The sequence below is a fragment of the Danio rerio genome, chromosome 24 (assembly GCF_049306965.1).
Source record: "Danio rerio strain Tuebingen ecotype United States chromosome 24, GRCz12tu, whole genome shotgun sequence".
NCBI classification, from domain to species: Eukaryota; Metazoa; Chordata; class Actinopteri; order Cypriniformes; family Danionidae; genus Danio; species Danio rerio.
Genome location: NC_133199.1, coordinates 14,212,423 through 14,232,791, shown reverse-complemented (window position 1 = coordinate 14,232,791; position 20,369 = coordinate 14,212,423). Strand labels below are relative to the sequence as shown.

At 35.9% G+C, this 20,369-nt stretch overlaps 1 protein-coding gene across 2 annotated transcripts in view; it reads left to right on the top strand.

The window, feature by feature from the left end:
* The window catches only part of ipo4 (importin 4), an 82,370-nt gene that overhangs the window by 16,644 nt on the left and 45,357 nt on the right, over nt 1-20,369 (top strand). For both annotated transcript variants that reach the window (XM_073940690.1, XM_679071.10), the window contains exons 11-14: nt 17,169-17,222; nt 17,311-17,420; nt 17,507-17,615; nt 17,707-17,836. In XM_073940690.1, the coding sequence (XP_073796791.1) occupies nt 17,169-17,222; nt 17,311-17,420; nt 17,507-17,615; nt 17,707-17,836 (403 nt within the window). The remainder of the gene's footprint in view (nt 1-17,168; nt 17,223-17,310; nt 17,421-17,506; nt 17,616-17,706; nt 17,837-20,369) is intronic.

Here is a 20,369-nt window from a genome sequence, read left to right as displayed (position 1 = left end):
TCTAAAGTGACTGAAAGCCTTCGGCAGCAAGTTGTCCAGATGAAGGGATGACCCTATCAGCCATAGCAAGACAAGTTGGTCGTTCCAAATCTGTGATTTTCAAGAATACTAAATCTTTACAACATCACAACTCATTCAAGTCCCTCAAGAAGGCTGGTCATTCACAGAACAGATGACAGGATACTGCGGAGGATCTCAATGGGCAATCGTTTTTACACTACAGCTGGAACTGCTCACCAGTTCAGCACTGCTGTTCAGATAAAAATAAAGAAAATCTCATCGTACAGTGTCTCGACGTTTAAGAGCATTTGGACTAAAAGCCCACTCTCCAGCCACCAAACCTTTCATTAGCAGAAAGGATCAAAAGACTAGGGTCCGATGGGAAACATTATATTCGGCGACAAACTGGAGAAAGACTGAACCCAAAGTGTATAAAGTGGAGGAGGAAGTGTCATGGTTTGGGGCATATTTTCTGCAGCAGGAGTTGGGCCTCTACATGTATATGGTAGAGTGAATGCAAATGTTTATCAGAACCTTCTTCAACAACATATGGTTTCTTCCCTGCGTTCATTACCCAATCAGCCCTCAGTGTTCATGCAGGAAAATGAGCCATGTCACACAGCAAAATAGGTAAAGCAGTTCCTTGAAACTGAAAACATTGAAATAATGACATGGTCTGCCCAGAGTCCTGTCTCAACCCAATAGAGAACCTCTGGAAAATCTTTGGCGACAAAGTTAGGGCCAAGAAACCCATTACAGTCACTGAACTGTCGAGAAGACTGGAAGAAGAGTGGGCCAAAATCACAGCAGACCAGTGTGAGAGACTTGTGCTGTCTTGTGGCCACAGATGTGCTGAAGTCATTCAGAGCAGAGGCCTGTACACTTCCTACTAATTGCTGACTGTTTTAACCTTTAGAAAATTTTGCTGTAATCTTTTTCCAAGCTACAGTCATTGTTGTTCTCTAATTTTGATCAGTGTGTTTTCTGCAAAATAATGTTTTTTGTTGAAATGCCTTTGTTATTTTGGGGAAAATGTGTTCTGGTAGCATGATATAGACGGGACAAAAATCCTTTAACTGTTGAGCAGTGAAGATGACATTATTTCAGAATTGGTCAATTATTTATAAATTGTTCTCTAATTTTGATCGCCAGTGTATATATAATCATCCATTCATTCATTTTCTTTTCGGTTTAGTCCCTTTATTAATCTGGGGTCGCCACAGCAGAATGAACGTCCAACTTATCCAGCATATGATTTACGCAGTGGACGCCTTTACAGCTGCAACCCGTCACTGGGAAACATCCATAAACTCTCATTCACATGCGTACACTACAGCCACAGCGGAATGAACCATCAACTTATCCAGCACATCTTTACACAGCGGATGCCCTTCCAGCTGCAACCCATCACTGGGAAACATGCGCACACACACACTCATTCACACTCATACACTATGGACAATTTAGCCTACCCATTTTACCTATACCGCATGTCTTTGGACTGTGGGGTAAAAAGGAGCACCCGGAGGAAGCTCACGTGAACGCAGGGAGGACATGCAGACTCCACACAGAAACGCCAACTGACCCAGCCAAGGATTGAACCAGCGACATTCTTGCTGTAAAGCGACAGCACTACCTATTGCGTCCCTGCGTCGCCAACACATATATATACATACATATATATATATATATATATATATATATATATATATATATATATATATATATATATTTAGGGATGCTCAAAATAATTGATTAACCGAAAGGGTGCGTTTGTGACCGATTAATGCTCAGTTAAACGATTAAAATTATTATTTTATATATTTTTAGTTTAGCTGTATAAGGGGCCAATTGAATGCGCCGTTGCGTTAAGAGGGACATCTTTTGCACGCGGCTCATCCCAGAGCAGCAGTTTGTGTTGTCAAGACAACTACAGAGAACTTTTAAAGAGCATGGTTTCCGCTACATTCATTCTTCCATGGCGGGGACCAAAATCCATCCCGCCACAGCTACATTACCCATTCAAAACATTCAGTTATTGTTGTTGTTTTAAATGGCGGATTATAATCACATCAAAACGTATTAAAAGGTAAGTGGATTATAACAGCGCAAACTTTTTTGTAACCGTATAGTGCTGTGCGCTATTGTTTAATCCTTTGGCGTTATGTGCTGACTGACTGACTGAAAGGTGCGCGATGCGTGAGGCCAGCAAACACGCAGAAGCTTTCAGTTAGGATGAACACAGTTTCTATAGTTATACTTTATTTATAGATAAAGTATGACTCTGCATATAATCTTGCTAGAGTTTATAGCTGTTTCGCTTTACTTCACTTAATGCCGCTCTGAAGATCTAATCGCTGTTTTAAGTTATCCAGAGCTGTATGAATGTACAAATCTTGAATATCATAATATTATTAAAAATTACAATTTTATCAACATATACAGCAACACTTTTGCACAATCGATACCCAGCTGATTCAGTCGTTTCATAAGAGGACCGCGCTTTTTTCTCTTCTTTTTTCCTTGTCAACATAAAGGCAGTGAGGTGCGCCTCGCGTTTTTGGAATGAAAAAAGCACGTTAGCTGTGGTAGGCCACTTGTTCAACTGCAAGACATACTTAACTTGCGGGACGATAACGTATAACCCGTGCCTACAGACACATTTGCCAAAGAAGCAAAATGGAAGAAGAATATTGCTTGAAACAGACGTGTTGATGCCAAAAAAAGCGCTGATGTTGACCTGGATCTGCATCATAAACGCAACAAATAGGCTTTACCTTTTATTTTACAGCATATAAAGCATGTATGCACATTAATGCAATATCATATTTAAACAACAAAACTGTTAACAAAAAGTCAACATATGCGCGCGTTGTTGTTGTCTTTTCATCACGCAGCGCGCGCACTTGAGCCGCGATGGAGAGAAAGGAAACCATAGCAAGACATAATCTTTAAAATTAACTATTTCTATTAAAAATGTTAAAGGTTTCGTGATTATAATAATACAAGCGGGGCATTAAATAAATGCATATTTTCCGTGGAGCGGGCGATTTGAGGAAGTCTGCTATTTTATTTGACGGAAGACAAAATATGATTGGAAAAAAACAGCCTATGCCGGTTATTAAAAATAATCAGGCAGTGTTTTCGTTTTGTAATATAAATTAATTATTTAAGTGGAAAATAATTTAGGGCAGTCCTATTTATTTTATTCATTTTATTTAGTTTATTCTGTTCTTTTGTGCTAAACACTGCAGGTGCGTGAAAATGCTCTGTTGTATTGTTCTATTATTAATATGCTAGCATATAAAAATAAATCAGTATTTTATGCAATATTTAATGTGTCAGACACAAAATAGACACGTCAATTTGTTTAATATAAAATTAATAGTTATCTAACCGTTAATAACCGATTAATGAGCGGCGGTTGTCGGTTAGCAAAATTAACCGAAATGAGCTTCCCTAATATATATATATATATATATATATATATATATATATATATATATATATATATATATATATATATATATATATATATATATATATATATTTAGGGATGTGCGGAGCAGCCGGTATTTGTATTTGTTGAGGGGGGAAAAGTATTTGTATTTGTATTAGAGTAAAATTCAAAATGGCGCAAAAATATATATTTTTTCTATTACACTTCTAATTTACGTTATAGTGAAAGTATTGTTTAATTATACACATTATATAAATTATTGATATGCCATATTGGCTGTTGATTTTGAACATGTGACAAGAAATGTCATTGAAAAGATAATAACATAGAAGCCATTATCTCATCCATGGTTAAACCAACAACTAATAAAATACCATTGTGAATATTATGAACCCCACCACCGTTCTTGTTGAAGGACACTGAATAGACAGAATAAAAACAAATAATACCTCAAAAAAAACTTTTCTTCTTCTGAAAGAACTTCTTTCCAATGCACAGAATTCCAAAAACTAAAATTAACAAAATAAATCTAAATAAGACCCTGCCTGGGAGATCTGGCAGAACAAAAGTATTCTATATAATACTAAAAGAGACAGCCCTGCTATTGTCATCTGCCTGCCACAAAAAAAGACACAAAGTTTGTTTGTTTTTTGTTTTTTTTATGTTTGAAACTGACTTGCTGGGGCAGAATGTGGCTGTGTTCATGGTTTGGTGCTTGTGGAGGATTTAGCAGAACATAGCTTTGCTGATTGAGGGGATTGATGCTTGTGGGGGGTTCACAGACAGTATTAGGAGAGGATGCTTTTAGTGCATGTGATAATACATTATATAGAAGGTTGCGCGGTGGCACAGTGAGTAGCACTGTCGCCTGATAGCAAGAAGGTTGCTGGTTCGAGCCCCGACTGGGTTCTCACCATGTTAGCGTGGGTTTCCTCCGGGTGCTCCGGTTTCCCCCACAGTCCAAACACATACAATACAGGTGAATTGGGTAAGCTAAATTGTCCCTATTGTATGTGTGTGAAAGAGAGTGTATGGATGTTTCCCAGTGCTGGGTAGCAGCTGGAAGAGCAGCCACTGCATAAAACATATGCTGGATAAATTGGTGGTTCATTCCACTGTGGCAACCCCAGATTGATAAAGGGATTTAGCCGAAAAGAAATGAATGAATGATTATGGATAGAAGATGTTGACAGATGTTTAATATCTGCCTCTGCTGATTTAACTTTTGCACACATTATATAGTATCACTTTGTTTTATCTGCAGCAGCACTGACTGTAAAATGCTTCCACACAGAACCTGAAGGTTTTTTTTTCTTTTGACTGGTGGAGGACCAAGAAATGGCTCAGCAGCACTCTTTTTCACTCTTTTTCTGAGTGCCCAAATGTATTTGAGGAGTTTCAAGTTAATAAAAAGTGACGGGAAGCTATGCTAAGGTTAACTAGCCTATAGCAGTGGTTCCCAACCTGGGGTCCGCGCCCCCCTAAGGGGGGCGCCAGAGTTCACAGGGGGGGCGCGGGAGAGGATAAGTATTGAGGTAGAAAAAGGCATAAAAATGCTCCACTATTATAAAGAGCTTTGCAATTAATCGAAAATCCGTTTTAGATTTCGGTTTCAAACGATTATAAAAAAGCATTAATCGAGATAATTGATTATTGCATCACATTTCGCCACAGTTGTACACGTGTTGCTCTTAAAAGCGCGAAAGAGCTTGTGTTTGTGCAGCACGATCACGCAGTCAGAAGCATGCGGCCGGTCAGCATTCACTCTCATTTACACACTGAGACGAGCAGAGGAGCGCAGACATCTAAAGTCATCTTTACGTGAACGCTTTAATGGTCAAATAGGTGTTAAAACGCGGTGTTTAGTGATTATTTACATTAACACTCATTTGTGTAATAAACAAACGAGTTGAGGTTTAAAAGACGTGAAAGAGAAACTATTAAAGAGACAGTGCGCTATAATCCTTCTGCCGCCTGTTTTTATCATTATTAAACAAACATAACGAGAAAGCCCTCGCTGCTCTTGACTGAAGGACTGCTGTAGCTAAAGTGTTTTTCTTACAGTGAAGATGCTTAAAGCACAGTTTGTTTCATATTTTTATTCTATTGTATTTATTTCTCTTTCCTTTGCAGGGTGGAAAATAACTGTATGTATATACAGTTGAAGTCAGAATTATTAGCCCTCTTGAATATTAGCAAACCTTTTCCTGCCCAATTTCTGTTTCATGGAAAGAATATTTTATTAACTTATTTCTGAACATAATAGTTTTGATATCTCATTTCTAATTACTGATTTCTTTTTGTCTTTGCTATAATGACAGCACATAATGTTTTACTAGATATTTTTCAAAATACAAGCATTCAGATTAAAGTGCAGTTCAAAGGCTTAATTAGAGTAATAAGGCAAGTCATTATAACAGTAGTTTATTCTGCAGACAATCAAAAATATATATTGCTTAAGGGGGCTAATAATATTGACCTTAAATTGGTTTCAAAATATTTAAACCTGTCTTTATTCTAGCTAAAATAAAACAAATAGAAGAAAAAATATTATAGGAAATACTGTTGAAATTCCTTGCTCTGTTAAACATAATTTGGGAAATATTTATAAAAAAAAAAAAAATCTCAGGATCGCTAATAATTTTGACTTTAACTGGCAATGGTTTTGAATAATCGTGATTACAATTATGACCAAAATAATCGTGATTATGATTTTTCCCAAAATCGAGCAGCCCTACTATTATATATGTATTTTTAAGTACCAAAAAATAAAAAATAATCTAAACACATGATTAGACAGTATGACAAAGCCTACCTAAATTTTGGTTTTATTGAAGGCCAAGACAAGTTAAAACTGATTAATTAATATTTTAATATTAAAATATATATTTTCTATACATATTACTATATATTAATATTACACAAACAAACAAACAAACACACACACACACACACACACACACACACACACACACACACACATATATATATATATATATACACACAATACATATGTGTGTGCGTGCGTATGTATTTATATGGTGGGGGGGCTCCAATGTTTGTATATGTTCATGGGGGGGGCCCCAAAGAAAAAGGTTGGGAACCACTGGCCTATAGCATATATCTTGCTGTCTGCAAAAGACAGTAATTTAGACGTACCATATAACTCCCATTAGTGCATACTATTCGACACAACTGCAAAAGCATCGTTTTAACCTTTATAAACGAACGTTAACGTTACTCTGTCAACAGACTATTGTCTAAATTACCGCGCTAACAGAGCTAACATTGCGTAAACAGATCACCCGGTTGCAGATGTCAATAATGCAGCGTAATAGAATATCCCGATTAAACTTTGCTACAAGTTTATAAACTGCCTTTGGAACCCAATTAAGGTACAAAAATCTATTTAACAAAAATAGTAATGCAGTGAAGTATTTTTTTCGCTCAGCTGAGCCTTCTGTCTGTTGCTGTGGAGAAGCTTGTGCCAGACACCCTGTTATCTCCGCCCCGCCCTCCGACATGCCGACTGAGCGTCTCTCTCTCTCACTCTCTCTCCCACTCACTCACTCACACGGGCATGCACTGTGGTCTCATGAGGAAACGCTGCTTTTTGATGTAGTGTTTTTCTTGCTCCCGAAAACAAATAATTTTTCAAGTATTTGTTCGAATCAAGTATTTTTGTGCTGTCAATCGATTAAAAAAAATTAACTAATTAATCGCACCTTTTTAAAAAAATTAATCGCGATTAATCACATTTTAAAATACTGAAACTTTGGCGATTTAAATGTAAAATTAATGTAAACGCAAGACAAAAACTATTTAAATTCAAAATATAATTGTTTATTAGAATTGAAATTCAAAATATAATTGTTTATTAGAATTAAAATTAAAATATAATTGTTTAATAGAATTTTTGTTTAACTTGTGTAGGGTCCAGCCAGTTGGTCCAATGACGGTATCCAATGGTGGATGAAGGTTCACTGCATATTCGGTCTTTCCAGTGCACAATGTTGATTTATATTAAACTTAACTCATATCTGACTCCAATTTTAGTATGAGATGGTTTAGAATATTAATATGTTTATCCTCGTTTTATCTGACTCCAATTATAAAACATTGAGAAGGTTATTTTGTTTCCTTTCACATTATTTTAGATTATGATTGAATATTCTCTTCGGTTCATCATTTTATGTTATTCTCGTTCATTGGGATCTCTATAACATCCTGAATCTTGTACCGGCCGAGTATACAATTTCTTAAGCACAAGCATGTCAGTCTTGGTCACTAAACAGGGGCGATTGACCGCTATCCTAAAAAGGCAGAACCCTACTTACTCAGATTAGGATATTTTTTATGCGGTCTCCATAGGTCTGCTACCTCCTAAATCAGACAGAGCTATTTAGTCATATAACGATCATTACTATAGAATTAAGCAGACCAGTCGTACTTAAACTAGTAGTAACTTTGAATAATCACTATACTATCTAAATAGTATTAAAAGTTTATCGGGTGAAGGACTATCCCCTTAGATATCCTTTTACAGCCTAAGTATACATGAATAAATGCCAATTTGTTAGTCGGAGCTCTAGAGACATCGTGTAACGTGCCACAATGCTCCGTCTACCGTGTTCTAGTCCGCTACTAACCTGAACAGGGGCTTGTGGTGCTATGAAATTACCACAATCTACTAAAGATAATAACACGAACTCTGTTTGAATCATTCAAAACATAACAATTTATTAGTCAGGTAAATGTATTATGCCAATTCAATCAGTCAATTCATAAATGATCAATACAAAACATCAAATTATCAAAGATAAATCCAAGATGAAAAAGATGCATTCCTGACTTTGAAATATACATAACATGGGGCAGACCCCATGTTATGGGCTGATCTGGTTAGGCAGAATCGCCCTGAGTTTTTCTTAGACCTTACCTTAAATAATCCAAGAATTCCCTCAAGGAAGGGGGTGTGAATAACAAAGAAGGCATTCACACTTAGTGTAAAAGTCACACCCCTCACAGTGGTTCAAAAGATGCCTGAAGTTATATATTTATTGTTCTGATTATGTCTATTTCTGAGAGAATGAGACCATTGTACCAATCGCACTGAGACATTTCAAATGATATCAAACATGATAGTTAAAGTCAGTTTGGTTAATCTAAAACATTGAAATGACCATATGCGTGAGTTAGGGGGATGAAGCTGAGTTCAGCAATTTTAGATGCAAATGCAGCAGGAACTGGTTTTTCCCGCATTCCCCACTGGTGGGTTGTGAAGTCACCAGTCTCTGTTTTCAGCTCATGTTTCGAATTGTCAAAGATATCAGAATATTTGTAATATTTCAATTCTTACACTTGTAACACAGATTTCTTCATGTAAACAACATACCCACAATAAACCATCAAGATCCTGGCTTGACAGCCATATTTATTAAAGAAATTAAAACACAGGCATGTTAATGACATTTAAATTCAAAACAATCAATGCCAATAAAGAAAACATTGATTTCCATGTTGGATTCTAAGTGGACTGCAAAAAAATGCCAAAATACAGGAATTGCGGATATGGAAAATGAAAAATTATAATAATAAACTATAGAATACAAACTGTTGCACTCATTATAAAGTTTTATTGCTGTGAGTTGACAACATTAGTTATAGAGTAGAAACAATTTAGCTTTCCTCCCTTACATTCATCCAGTTGCTAAGACTAGGAGTATCCCGCAAGTGCACAGAGACTCCCAAATGCCCGCAAATGAATGATAATTTCTCGCAAACCGGTCCTTAAATACATTGCACACCCCTCTCCCCCGCATCCCTCCTAGCTCTTCAGGTAGCATATGTCGCGCGCAACTCACCCCCACCGTCCTTCAGGTACGTCTCGCACGCACACGCCCCTACTCAGATACGTCGCTCACTCCACCCCTGACACCCCTCAACGGGCCTGACACAGACACACACACAACGCGCTGCAGACGTTTTGGTCCCAACGGCCTTTCATACTGGAACGACTCCCTTCAGATTCAACACGCATGATCACGTTCATCAAATTTGCTTAAACTAAGCGTCCTAAAGTATTACTGTATTTCACAAGGATTCTGACACAACAACGCGAAACATACACTTTTGTTGCATTTAATGAGGAAAGACGCTAAACTTGGAGGGCTCATGCTGAAAGGCAGAGTAATGCCCTGTCTTTGACAGCTCGCAACTTCACTAGAGACTTTCTGAGTACATTCACAAAAGACACCAATACTCCGATTTTAATATGATTAGGATTTTACTCTTATTAAAAGTCTACCGTTTAGCCTAAGCAGTGATTTTATTACCTTAAAGGAACACCGAGTCACGAAATGTGGAGGATTTTCTTTCTGTTCGCCATGCGGTATCAACTTACAACAGAAGTCGAAAGTTAAAAATGAAACACATGAAATTGCATGAAACTTTGGAGAGCCTGGTGATGCGACTAATTGTTTTATACTGAAACTTGCCTTCAAAAAGTGCTTCCTTGGTCACATTTCTTGCATGTTATACACACGTCCATCACAACAGGAAGTAAAAAAAAAAACTCCAACTGCGTTAATTGCGTTAATGTTTTTTTAACGCATTAATTATTTAAAATTAATCGCATGTGTTAACGCACTAATTTTGACAGCGCTAATATATATATATATATATATATATATATATATATATATATATATATATATATATATATATATATATATATATATATATATATACATATACATATATATATACATATATACATATATATATTTGCTATTAAGTGACTATAAGGTTGTAATCATTATTAAGAGGTTAAGTGAGTTAAAATGGCATCAAATTATGGCAGGTGAATGTTAACATTACTTTGATTAAGCTGGAACTTAGGACTTAGCCTAAGAGTTAGCCTGCCCCGGACCAGGCTAGTTTCCCAGCATAAGTTGCCAGGGTAACTAAGTTTGAACTATTGTAAATTTTATTTATGAAACCGAATCCGCCTTTAATAAACCTGACTTACCAAAATAAGCCTGGCTTTTTCTGTAAGCTTGGTTTATGGATTAGCATCAAAACAAAAGCGCCACATTGTCCCCCTATAATGTCAACAGAATGGACTGTCTTAGCAACTGGCTAAATGTAAAGAAGGACTAAGCAAAATTGTTTCTGTTTATAATTAATGTTCTCAACTCACAGCAATACAACTTTTCAATGAGTACAATTGTTTGTATTCAATACTTAATTATTATTATTATTACAATTTTCCATATTTGCAATACCTGTATCTTGGCATTTGTTTTGCAGTCCACTTAAAATCCAACATGGAAATAATTTTTTTTCTTTATTGGCATTGATTGTTTTGAAATTCAAATGGCATTTACATGCCTGCGTTTTTATTTCTGTAATAAATATGGCTGTCAAGCCAGGATCTTGATGGTTTATTGTGTGTATATTGTTTACATGAAGAAATCTTTGTTACAAGTTAAACAAAAATTATAATAATCAATTATATTTTGAATTTGAATTTACATTAATTTTACATTTGAATAGCAAAAAATACAAGTTTCAGTATTTTAAATGTGATTAATCGCGATGAATTTTTTAAAAAAGGTGCGATTTAATTAGTTAATTTTTTTTAATCGATTGACAGCACTTAAAAATTATATTGGACCTTTTTCACAAGCCTGTTATGATGCATTTAATGGTCTTCAGCATCTTAATTCCTTGAAAGTTTTTAATATTTAGATTAAAAAAACATGAACATCTATATGTATTTAATATATATAGACCATTTCAATTTGCTAATGTCATTGGCCCTTGAACATTTCTTGCATGTTATCATACTATATCATAACTGTAACGAGGCAATTCAATTGTATTTTCACATTAAAACTGCTATCATAACATTATTCATCAATATGTGGACCTTTTTGGATTCTTGGAAGCTATGGAAATTGAAAATGTAAAACAGGAAATACCTTAGGACCATTATTATTGTTAACATTCCTCAAAATGGTCTATATTATAAAATCTTTGCTTCAAATTACAAAAAACGAATTACGGCTTGTGCAAGGGGTTTTTAGTACAATGTCTTTGGAACAGGACAGTAAATTTGACATTATTCTCTCCTCTGGCTATCATCATCAGTCTCAATTTATTTTGCTTTTTCTGAAAGTCTTCATAGCATCATTGTGGGGTTTTTCTTTTATTATTTGAGCAAATAAGATTGTAAATTTTTTTTTGTTGTTGTATCCTCCCATTCACTGCACTCAAAGTTTAGCCAACTATGACTACAACTATTTAACAACCATCACTACTGAGAAAACCATAATTGTGAAAAAGGTCAATTATTAAAACTATTAAAAAGCATGGACTAAGCCGAAGGAAAGTAAAAGTAATAAGCTTTTTTAAAAAAAATTTAGCGATGTTCGAATTTGTTTTTTTTTTAGGGTGGAATAATAAGGCATATTAGGCTACTCAGTTCAGCTGGACTTAATATTTTAATGGCTTACAATTATTTATTGGCTTAAAACAGTTTGAATTAATTACTGACTAGTTGTTTATCACACTAGAAAAAAAGAAACAGTGAAATTCAATTACAGGGAAAATTGTATTCTGTGGACCGAGTTATCGCGGTGATGTGTGGAGAACTTCTTTGAGAACTTGGGTTAGAATGCATTGTCTAGCGCTGATGTGTGGATCTGTCCTGACACATTAAGGGAAAGTACAAATTATAAACCTATTAAATATTATGTAGGTGTTTATCAAACTGCTAAACATTTAAACTAATAGAATAAAAAAATGAAACTCAAATTTTGTGGCTAGTATCAAATTTATTTATTATGCCTGAAAAACTCTAGGGGACTTTTTACAAAAAACTGGAGTGTTCTTTTAAGGTGTGCTTATTTATGAAAATATTTTATAAAAGTTTGTATAAAAAAAGTATAATTTTGTAATTTTGTATATATATTTTTTGTGCATTCAAGACAGGGCAGGGATTGAATATCAGTGTTTACTTTAATCGCCACCTTAATTGTTCTGTTGGTGATTTTAATTTACAAGGTTCCTTTTACATCATCAATGTTGTAATGTAGTTAAAATAAAATCTTAATTTGCCCTATTAATCAGGCAGTGGTTGAAAGCAAGAAAACATTCTCCGAATTGTTTTCTTTTACTAAAATGTAGGCTTGCCACGATAGACGGTGTTGACAGTGATGCTGGTTTTTAGACGCAACACCGGTGACATCACTTTTTCACCATGACACCGTCCCCACATTTAAATTTTTTTTTAAGTATTTGTTTTTTTTTTAAATTAAATATTTATTTGAATTAAATGGGAAACAAAATTCTAAATTTACTTAAGACTAGAGCATGCACTATAATTATCATCTGAACATCTGAAGACGTCAATGAGGCAATCTGCAAACTTTGCCTGACAAAGGTGGCAGCAGTTGGAGGAAACAACTTATTTATACACGCTCTTTTAACACACCTATACTTGATGTTCAACTATGGGTGGGTTGCGGGTAGATGAGATCAATAGCCATAAATACGCAACGCATACTCTCATTTTAAAAACCACATGACCATCATCTCACAATGTTTAATAATAAATTATCTTTTTTTTTTTATTAAAACAAGTGATTTAGCAATGCCTCGCCATTAATAAGCCAATTTCAGAGAAACAAAGCAACCATCGCGGCAACAGTTCAGCTGTTCTTTTCTGCACTTGATTATTTTGCGTTTAATATAAAAAAAATCAATAATGTATAGGCCAACAAGAGTGTAAGCTAACCTGTGTGTGCGCGTGTCTTTTATCACTGAGGCTGCTCACTTCAAAAACCGAAAGTTGTTTCGTCTGTCTGGCAATATTTCGGCTTTTAATGAATGATAAGTTACTTTAGATGAGCCAATATTTAAAATTCCAATAAAGTAACTGTCGTGCGGCCACACATCGAATCTGAGGTCTGATCTCATCTCTCTCGCTCTCATCCAGACACAGACGCCTAACGAGTCAAGTCGCAAAACTGAGGCTGGTACCAGCTGACAGGTAGAATAGCTGAAGCCTTTGCGAAATCTCTCAAAATACAGCACTGACAAAATACTGATTTTGATAAATGTATCTATGGATCTATGTTTAATGTATGTTTGTGCGTTTGTTTGTTCGTTATGTCCGACTAGTCAATAATTTTTGTTAATGTCAGTGCTGTATTTTGAGAGAAACAAAAATGTAAAAATGACATTAACAAAAAATAACATTAGCATAAATGTCTTTGAGCCAGAAAGTCTATCTAGGATATAGGTCAAAACGCAATTGGAGCCAATGTTATGGAGGAGTTATGTAGCCTTTAAATTATATTATTTCTAATAAAATGAAAACTAAAATAAACTGTTCTTTGCATTTTTCGTTTGATAAAAATATACGTAAACGAAAAAAAATCAAAGGGTGGCTAATTTGTTGTAATATGTTTTAATATTAATAAAAATATGCTCAAGCCTATGTAGCGTACAGTCCACAGATAAAATTACTTATTGATTTTATCACGATCTGGGTTCATTCGACAAGACGGTTTTACGACTCCTGGGTCCAAAAAGTCTGGGTACCCTCGACAGACTTAATCTCTCCAGTGTCCCTGGATTACTAAGCCTAGAGCTTCAAACACATTCCTGCCCAAATACACACACACACACACACACACACACACACACACACACACACACACGAGACTGTTCTGACAGAAAGAAAATGCACTCAGAAATCCTGAAACAGCACAAAACTAAAGTGTTATGTTTTGTAAACTTTGTATCTCATTTCTGAGTTTTCTTACCTGTGTAACCTCTCTTATAACCTGTATGCCTGTTCCTTTTAGGCCTTTTTGAAGCATAAATATTATGAGGAGGTGAAAATTATGTTGAAGTACTTTTAAACCCCCCATGTTTGGTACCGATAGGTTTCTGCTGACATTTTACAACATATGATGCATAGAGCAAGATCATAAATAGCATTGCTTTATTCTTTAATCCCCTGTATTAAATGCCTGTCCGCATACTTTGGGCGGACACTCAAATTTGCATACGAGCAGCCTCGAGACAAAGGAAGGTTCGCGCGCAAACTTTCTCCTGAAATCATTGGTCAGAATGCTGAACGGGTTGTCACGTGACCCGCAGGTATAACCAGACTTCTTCCCAAACATCTGTGCAGAAAGAGAAGGTCCTAACAAAGAACCCATCAAACGTGGTCCCTTTAAGGGCCACGTGGCTTTCTAAGCCGCATGGACTTTTTTTCCGTAAAGCTTTCTTTATTTTCCGGCAAAGTAAACTCAGTTTAAAGTTTGCGATCGTCTTCGTCCGAACTGCATTACAAACTCAACGCATCAAGAAGGACATCAAAGGAGTTTCATCAGGACAGAAGCATAAAGAGAGAGATCCCAGGCATTAAGTCCATGTACTTTTAGTTATGCGATTAAGCTGTACCCCTTTTATCAAAAAGGTGTTTTTTATAATCTTGGTGGTCCCTAATGGTGCGTATGGAACTGAAAGTTTTGTCACTCTTTTACCTGAAATCTATATTTCCGCGCTTTGCTATCTCTTTCTGTTCGTATATGTTTTATAGTCCCGTTTAGACCCAATATCTCCACGTGGTTTTAACTCCGTTCTATGTTTAATGTATGTTTGTGCGTTTGTTTGTTCGTTATGTCCGACTAGTCAATAAAATCCATTATAATCAAATGAATTGTATCGTTTGCCTCACGAGAAAATGTCACTGAAATACAGATTCCCCTGCCTCGCTATTATAAGTTGTTTAAAACTTTTGAATGATTAATCTACTTCACAAGAAGTAGCAATTAAATTCCCTTTTTCTAAATGAATCGATCATTGCCGTGTCCGCTCGGAAGAGCGGCGGCTCTGCTTTCGTTTGTTTGGTCAAATTAACAATAAATTGATCCGGAATATTAATGATTAATAATAATTTGTTATTGTTGATAATTAATATTCATAATCTGGGAATCCGCTCGGTCGCGCGAGCATGATCATATACAATCATATGTTTGTTTGACCAAATTGACTGAAGCTTAAGCCGGAATATTAATAATTAAGAATAAACCGTTATTGTTGATTATTAATATTCATAAAATGAGCTAATTTCTGTTACACCTATATTTAAGCTTAACGGTTAGCCTATACGCCGTCAATAGGCAAGCCATTCAAAAAATATTATTTTACTGTGTACTGGGTTATAATGTATATTTTACAATAAAAACTAAATGTAGCATGTCTAGCTGTCATAAAAAACATGCAATTCTTAACACACCAGAGCTGTAGATACAGTCTAAGCAGTGCGTAAACAGGGCGGTGTTGGTCAACAGTCATACTGCGCACCAAGTTATTTAACTCAAATATCTCTGATGGAGTTTATGTTACCCGATACACAACATTAACTTGAGAGATTTTAAAAATAAATGGTATTTTAAAAAAAGCAACAACACTCAAATCGGCAACAAATTAAATTAAGAATAAAACATCTTGCCAGTGTATGCTGTGTAGTGTATTCCGCCACTGACAGTGTAACGCCCTTATGCAACGCCTGTCAAACGCTTGTGAGAGAAAGCTCAAAGCTGGTATCGATATAACCAAAAGCAAGATCATATCGTTATAAATATTCCATAACAATACTTATTGAAATATTTATACATTTACATGTTGTTTTTTGAGATTGTGTGAACTGTATAGGCTGTCTGATCTTTACAGAAGCTGTAAACTGACACGCGTGCGGTGATGTTTAGCTCTGACGAGGCGCTTTTATTTAGCCTGTAGTCTTTCGATTTTTACACAATGTTCCAATACTTAACATTTCTTTCATTTTTTATTTATAGTTTATATATAAAATGAGTGCTAGCTTGTTTTGTTTGTGATCATTATGCAAGGATCATATTTCACATTCAGTTTATTCTTCAATAGCCTATAGATTCGTTAATAATGTAGGCTATTTTATAAACGGATTGTTCATAAGGACTAAGCTATTATTATATAATACATTATGCTAATTGATGCATTAAGACTTTGAAGTTAGGTAGGACAACAAGAGACAACCAAATATGTTCACCCTGTAGGCAAATGTAACCAAAAATTATCTTTGCGTGTGCGCAACAAGCGCAAAATAAAACGTAATAAAAGTTTTATGGTTGTTACTTGTTTGGTTCCAGCTTCCACGGTTATTTCAGCCTGTAGCATTGTTGTGTTTTTTTCCGTTATGTTAATAAAAGTTCTGTGTTTATTAACACTGATTTTTTTTTTTGGAGTTTCCTTGTCTTCCATTCAAACAATTGACGCCGAATTGGCGATTCCCACGAAACTGAAAGTGAAAGTATAATACGCACACATTTATAAGCTATTCAAAAGCAGAATAAAAAGAGGAAAACCCCACCCCACAGTGATACCTGTATTGCCGGTGTTGTCACATGTCGATTAACCGGTGGGGATATTTCCTCATCGTCACAACCCTACAGTAGCAATGCAAAGTTTGTGTCCAAAGTTTGATTTCCATCCAAATGTCCTATCTTCCTTCCATTTGAAACTCCCAATCATACATGCTGTATTGGGATAATTAAAATAATTTGCAAATCAGAATTTTACTTTAAAAGTTTTTACTATGCATGTCTTAGATCTCAATTTCAGTGTAACAGAATGTGTTTCCCTGCAGGTCATTGACACCATGGCTCTTCATATGCCACCTGAAAAACTCTTCAACCAGCTGGTTAGTACACAAGACACTTATTGTAAAGGCTATTAAGAAACCTACCAGTGGTCCTATCAAAATGTATTTCTTTATATATCCTATCTAGTTGCCTTTCACTCAGGCTTGCTTGTCAAGTGAGAACCCATATGAGCGTAAGGGTGGTCTCATGTGTATGGCTGTGCTCGCAGAGGGCTGTGCAGATCACATACGCACCAAGTATGCTTTACTCTACAGTTATAGCAAATTTACCAAATGCATGAAAAAACATCTGATTTATTTTTCTGTTTGTGTATGTGTTTCAGGATGTTGTCATCCATGCTTCAGACAGTGTGTCGCAGCCTATCAGACAATAATCAGGTGGTCCGCAGCGCAGCACTCTTCGCCCTTGGCCAATTTTCTGAACACTTGCAGGTTAGACTAAAATATCTTTTTTCTTTCAGTGCCTTTACTGATTATTAAATATCTTGATTTGAGTGTAAGTTGGTTAATTTGTGTCTTATAGCCAGATGTTAGTAAATTCCACGCTGAGCTGATGCCATTATTACAAGGATACTTGTCTGCTGTGAATCAGACCAAAATTGGACACATGACGAAGGCCTTCTATGCCTTGGAGAACTTCTTGGAGAACTTGGGTTAGAATGCATACACAAAAATCTTTTCTTCAAAAAACATTTTTATTTTATTTTGTTTTATTTCTAAATCATTGTTGTATTTTTTGTGATTAGGACATGCTTTAAAGGTGCCATATGTTTTTGACTCTTTTAAAGCATAAAAATACCATAATATGGTTGCAGATGTTTAAGAAACATGCTGAGTGAACATTCGTGAACATCAGAAAAACAATGCTTAAGTCAGATATTCTGCTTTAAAAATGTACTTTCCATGCTGTAACGTCTGTCATGACGTTTTGGTTCTTTTAACCCCACTAATGCCAGTTTAGCACCCAAGGTTGCCTTTGTGGAAAATCGCATATTTCATTCATTCAGTCAGGAAGGCTTATAAAGTATGCATCTGTGACCGAAATGCAACCTCCAGGGGACACTAGCAGACTCCGAAATCAGACGCAGATTCAGAATTCCATGCGCGGTTGTTAGTAATTAACAAATAATATAAATGTTACATTGTAACCCCATGTTCTAACAACATGCTATGCGATGAGGTTTGCAGTGAAAACAGAAAATGTAAATAAAGCCATATAGAAGTACAGAATAGTGCACTTTCTGCACTCTAACGAAAAGGTAAGGTTTATAATTTAATTAATACATATTAAACCTTTTTAACAGTATTAAATGTACATGCTGAATCACTGATAATTGTTGGCTTGCTCTGAGTCACAGTTGTAAAGTTCACTTTCAAAACTGTTTATTTTATTTTTTAGATAAAGGTAAACTATTTGCTGCTTCCTTCAGTAGTATGGCTATAAATGCCATGTACAAAAGCTTCACACTCGCATTATTAGCATTTAACACTGCATAAAGCATACCTGCGGTGATCATTGTCAGTTTTCTATAGTTCAAGTGCAAGAAATAGTAGCCGTTTCTAAAATAAAAATTTCAGGTATTTATTAGAACAAAAACTTCTTCTTATAATATGTTAATACATTAATAAGAAAAAAAAGTTTTTTTTTTAAAGTTTGGTTAAAGTATGGGGTGACACGGTGGTGCAGTTGGTAGTGCTGTCGCCTCACTGCAAGAAAATCGCTGGTTTAAGCCTCGGCTGGGTCAGTTGGCGTCTCTGTGTTTAGTTTGCATGTTCTCCCCGCGTTTGTGTGGGTTTCCTCTGGGTTATTTGGTTTCCCCCACATTCCAAAGACATGCGGTATATATTTTCCTCCATCGTATTTACATGACCCCTTCTTATACTCCTGAACCGTACCATATATTTATCATGAATTTACTAACTTATTTTCCTTAAACCATATTTGCTTTCTTTACATAAAATAACAGTACAAACCGAAAAGAATATAATCAATTAAATGTTGCTCATATGTTACACTAGAGAAAATCTAAAAATCTGTATAAAACTCTTAAAGGGCCATGAAACCCCCTCGTTTCAGCAGGGTGTTTTCACACCTCTACTTTGGAAAAAGTCATGAAAGTGGGCGTGTCCAGCTCTGTTTAGGGGGGAGTGTCGGAGAAAGAAAAGTGAGATTGTGTGGGAGTGTCTATTTGGGCTCGCGCGAGTTTCAGAGTCAAAATACACACACACACACACACACACACACACACACACACACACACACACACACACATGAAGAAAGTGATGGTGTTTAACCTACATGGAAATCTGTAGTCGAATTATTTGCCAAATTATTAAATGGTGGACTTTAACTGCAGTTTGGCTCTTTCATTCAGGGAATTCATTCATGCCCCTCGCGACAAACAAAATATTTGATTTGAGGAACTGCTCTAAGCGTGTAGTTTTCATGCAATGTTTGATACCACACGGCGAATGAGAGAAAAAAAACCTCCGCATTTCCCGGAAACTTAGATGCACACGGCAGGTAGTGTCAGAAAGCCGCTTGTGTTATTCCGGTCACTAAATGCGGTAAAAACTCTACACGAGGTTAAAGTTTGTTTGTGGTGCAAACATGTTTACACTTGGTGCAATAGTTAACTTCTGTTCGATACGAACAAACTGAATGAACAAAGAGCGCTGGTCGCTCACTTACCAAATCTGTAGAGACAGGACAATCACCAGCAACCACAGCCGCGTCTTAATGAAGAGAATACTACAAGCGAATCCGGATCTCAGCGTTTGCAGATAAGAACAGCTCTCAGGTAAACAATGTTCCTCCTTAAACACGTAAGCTATTGTTGTCGAGCGTCGCGTACACTAATCCACACGTGAGTCTGAGCTCTCACAGAGAGAAAATGAAAACGAAACTTAACTGCAGCAAACAATAAAAGCAACACTTCACGCTTGTTTTGCCAATACAACGTGGTGTGTCTGTCGTCTAAACACTGCGACAGTAATGAATATTAATGAAGTTGCTCAAAAGAGCGTGCTGATTGGTTTGAACCAAGCCTTACTCATGAATGCATCGCACTGTAAGACGTAATAAGACACACTCTGGCACAGGCGTCCAGTCTGCACGCTGGAATACAACGCTATTATGTCATGACCGTGACGAAGCTTCAAAAATTCGTTTCAAACCGGAAGTAC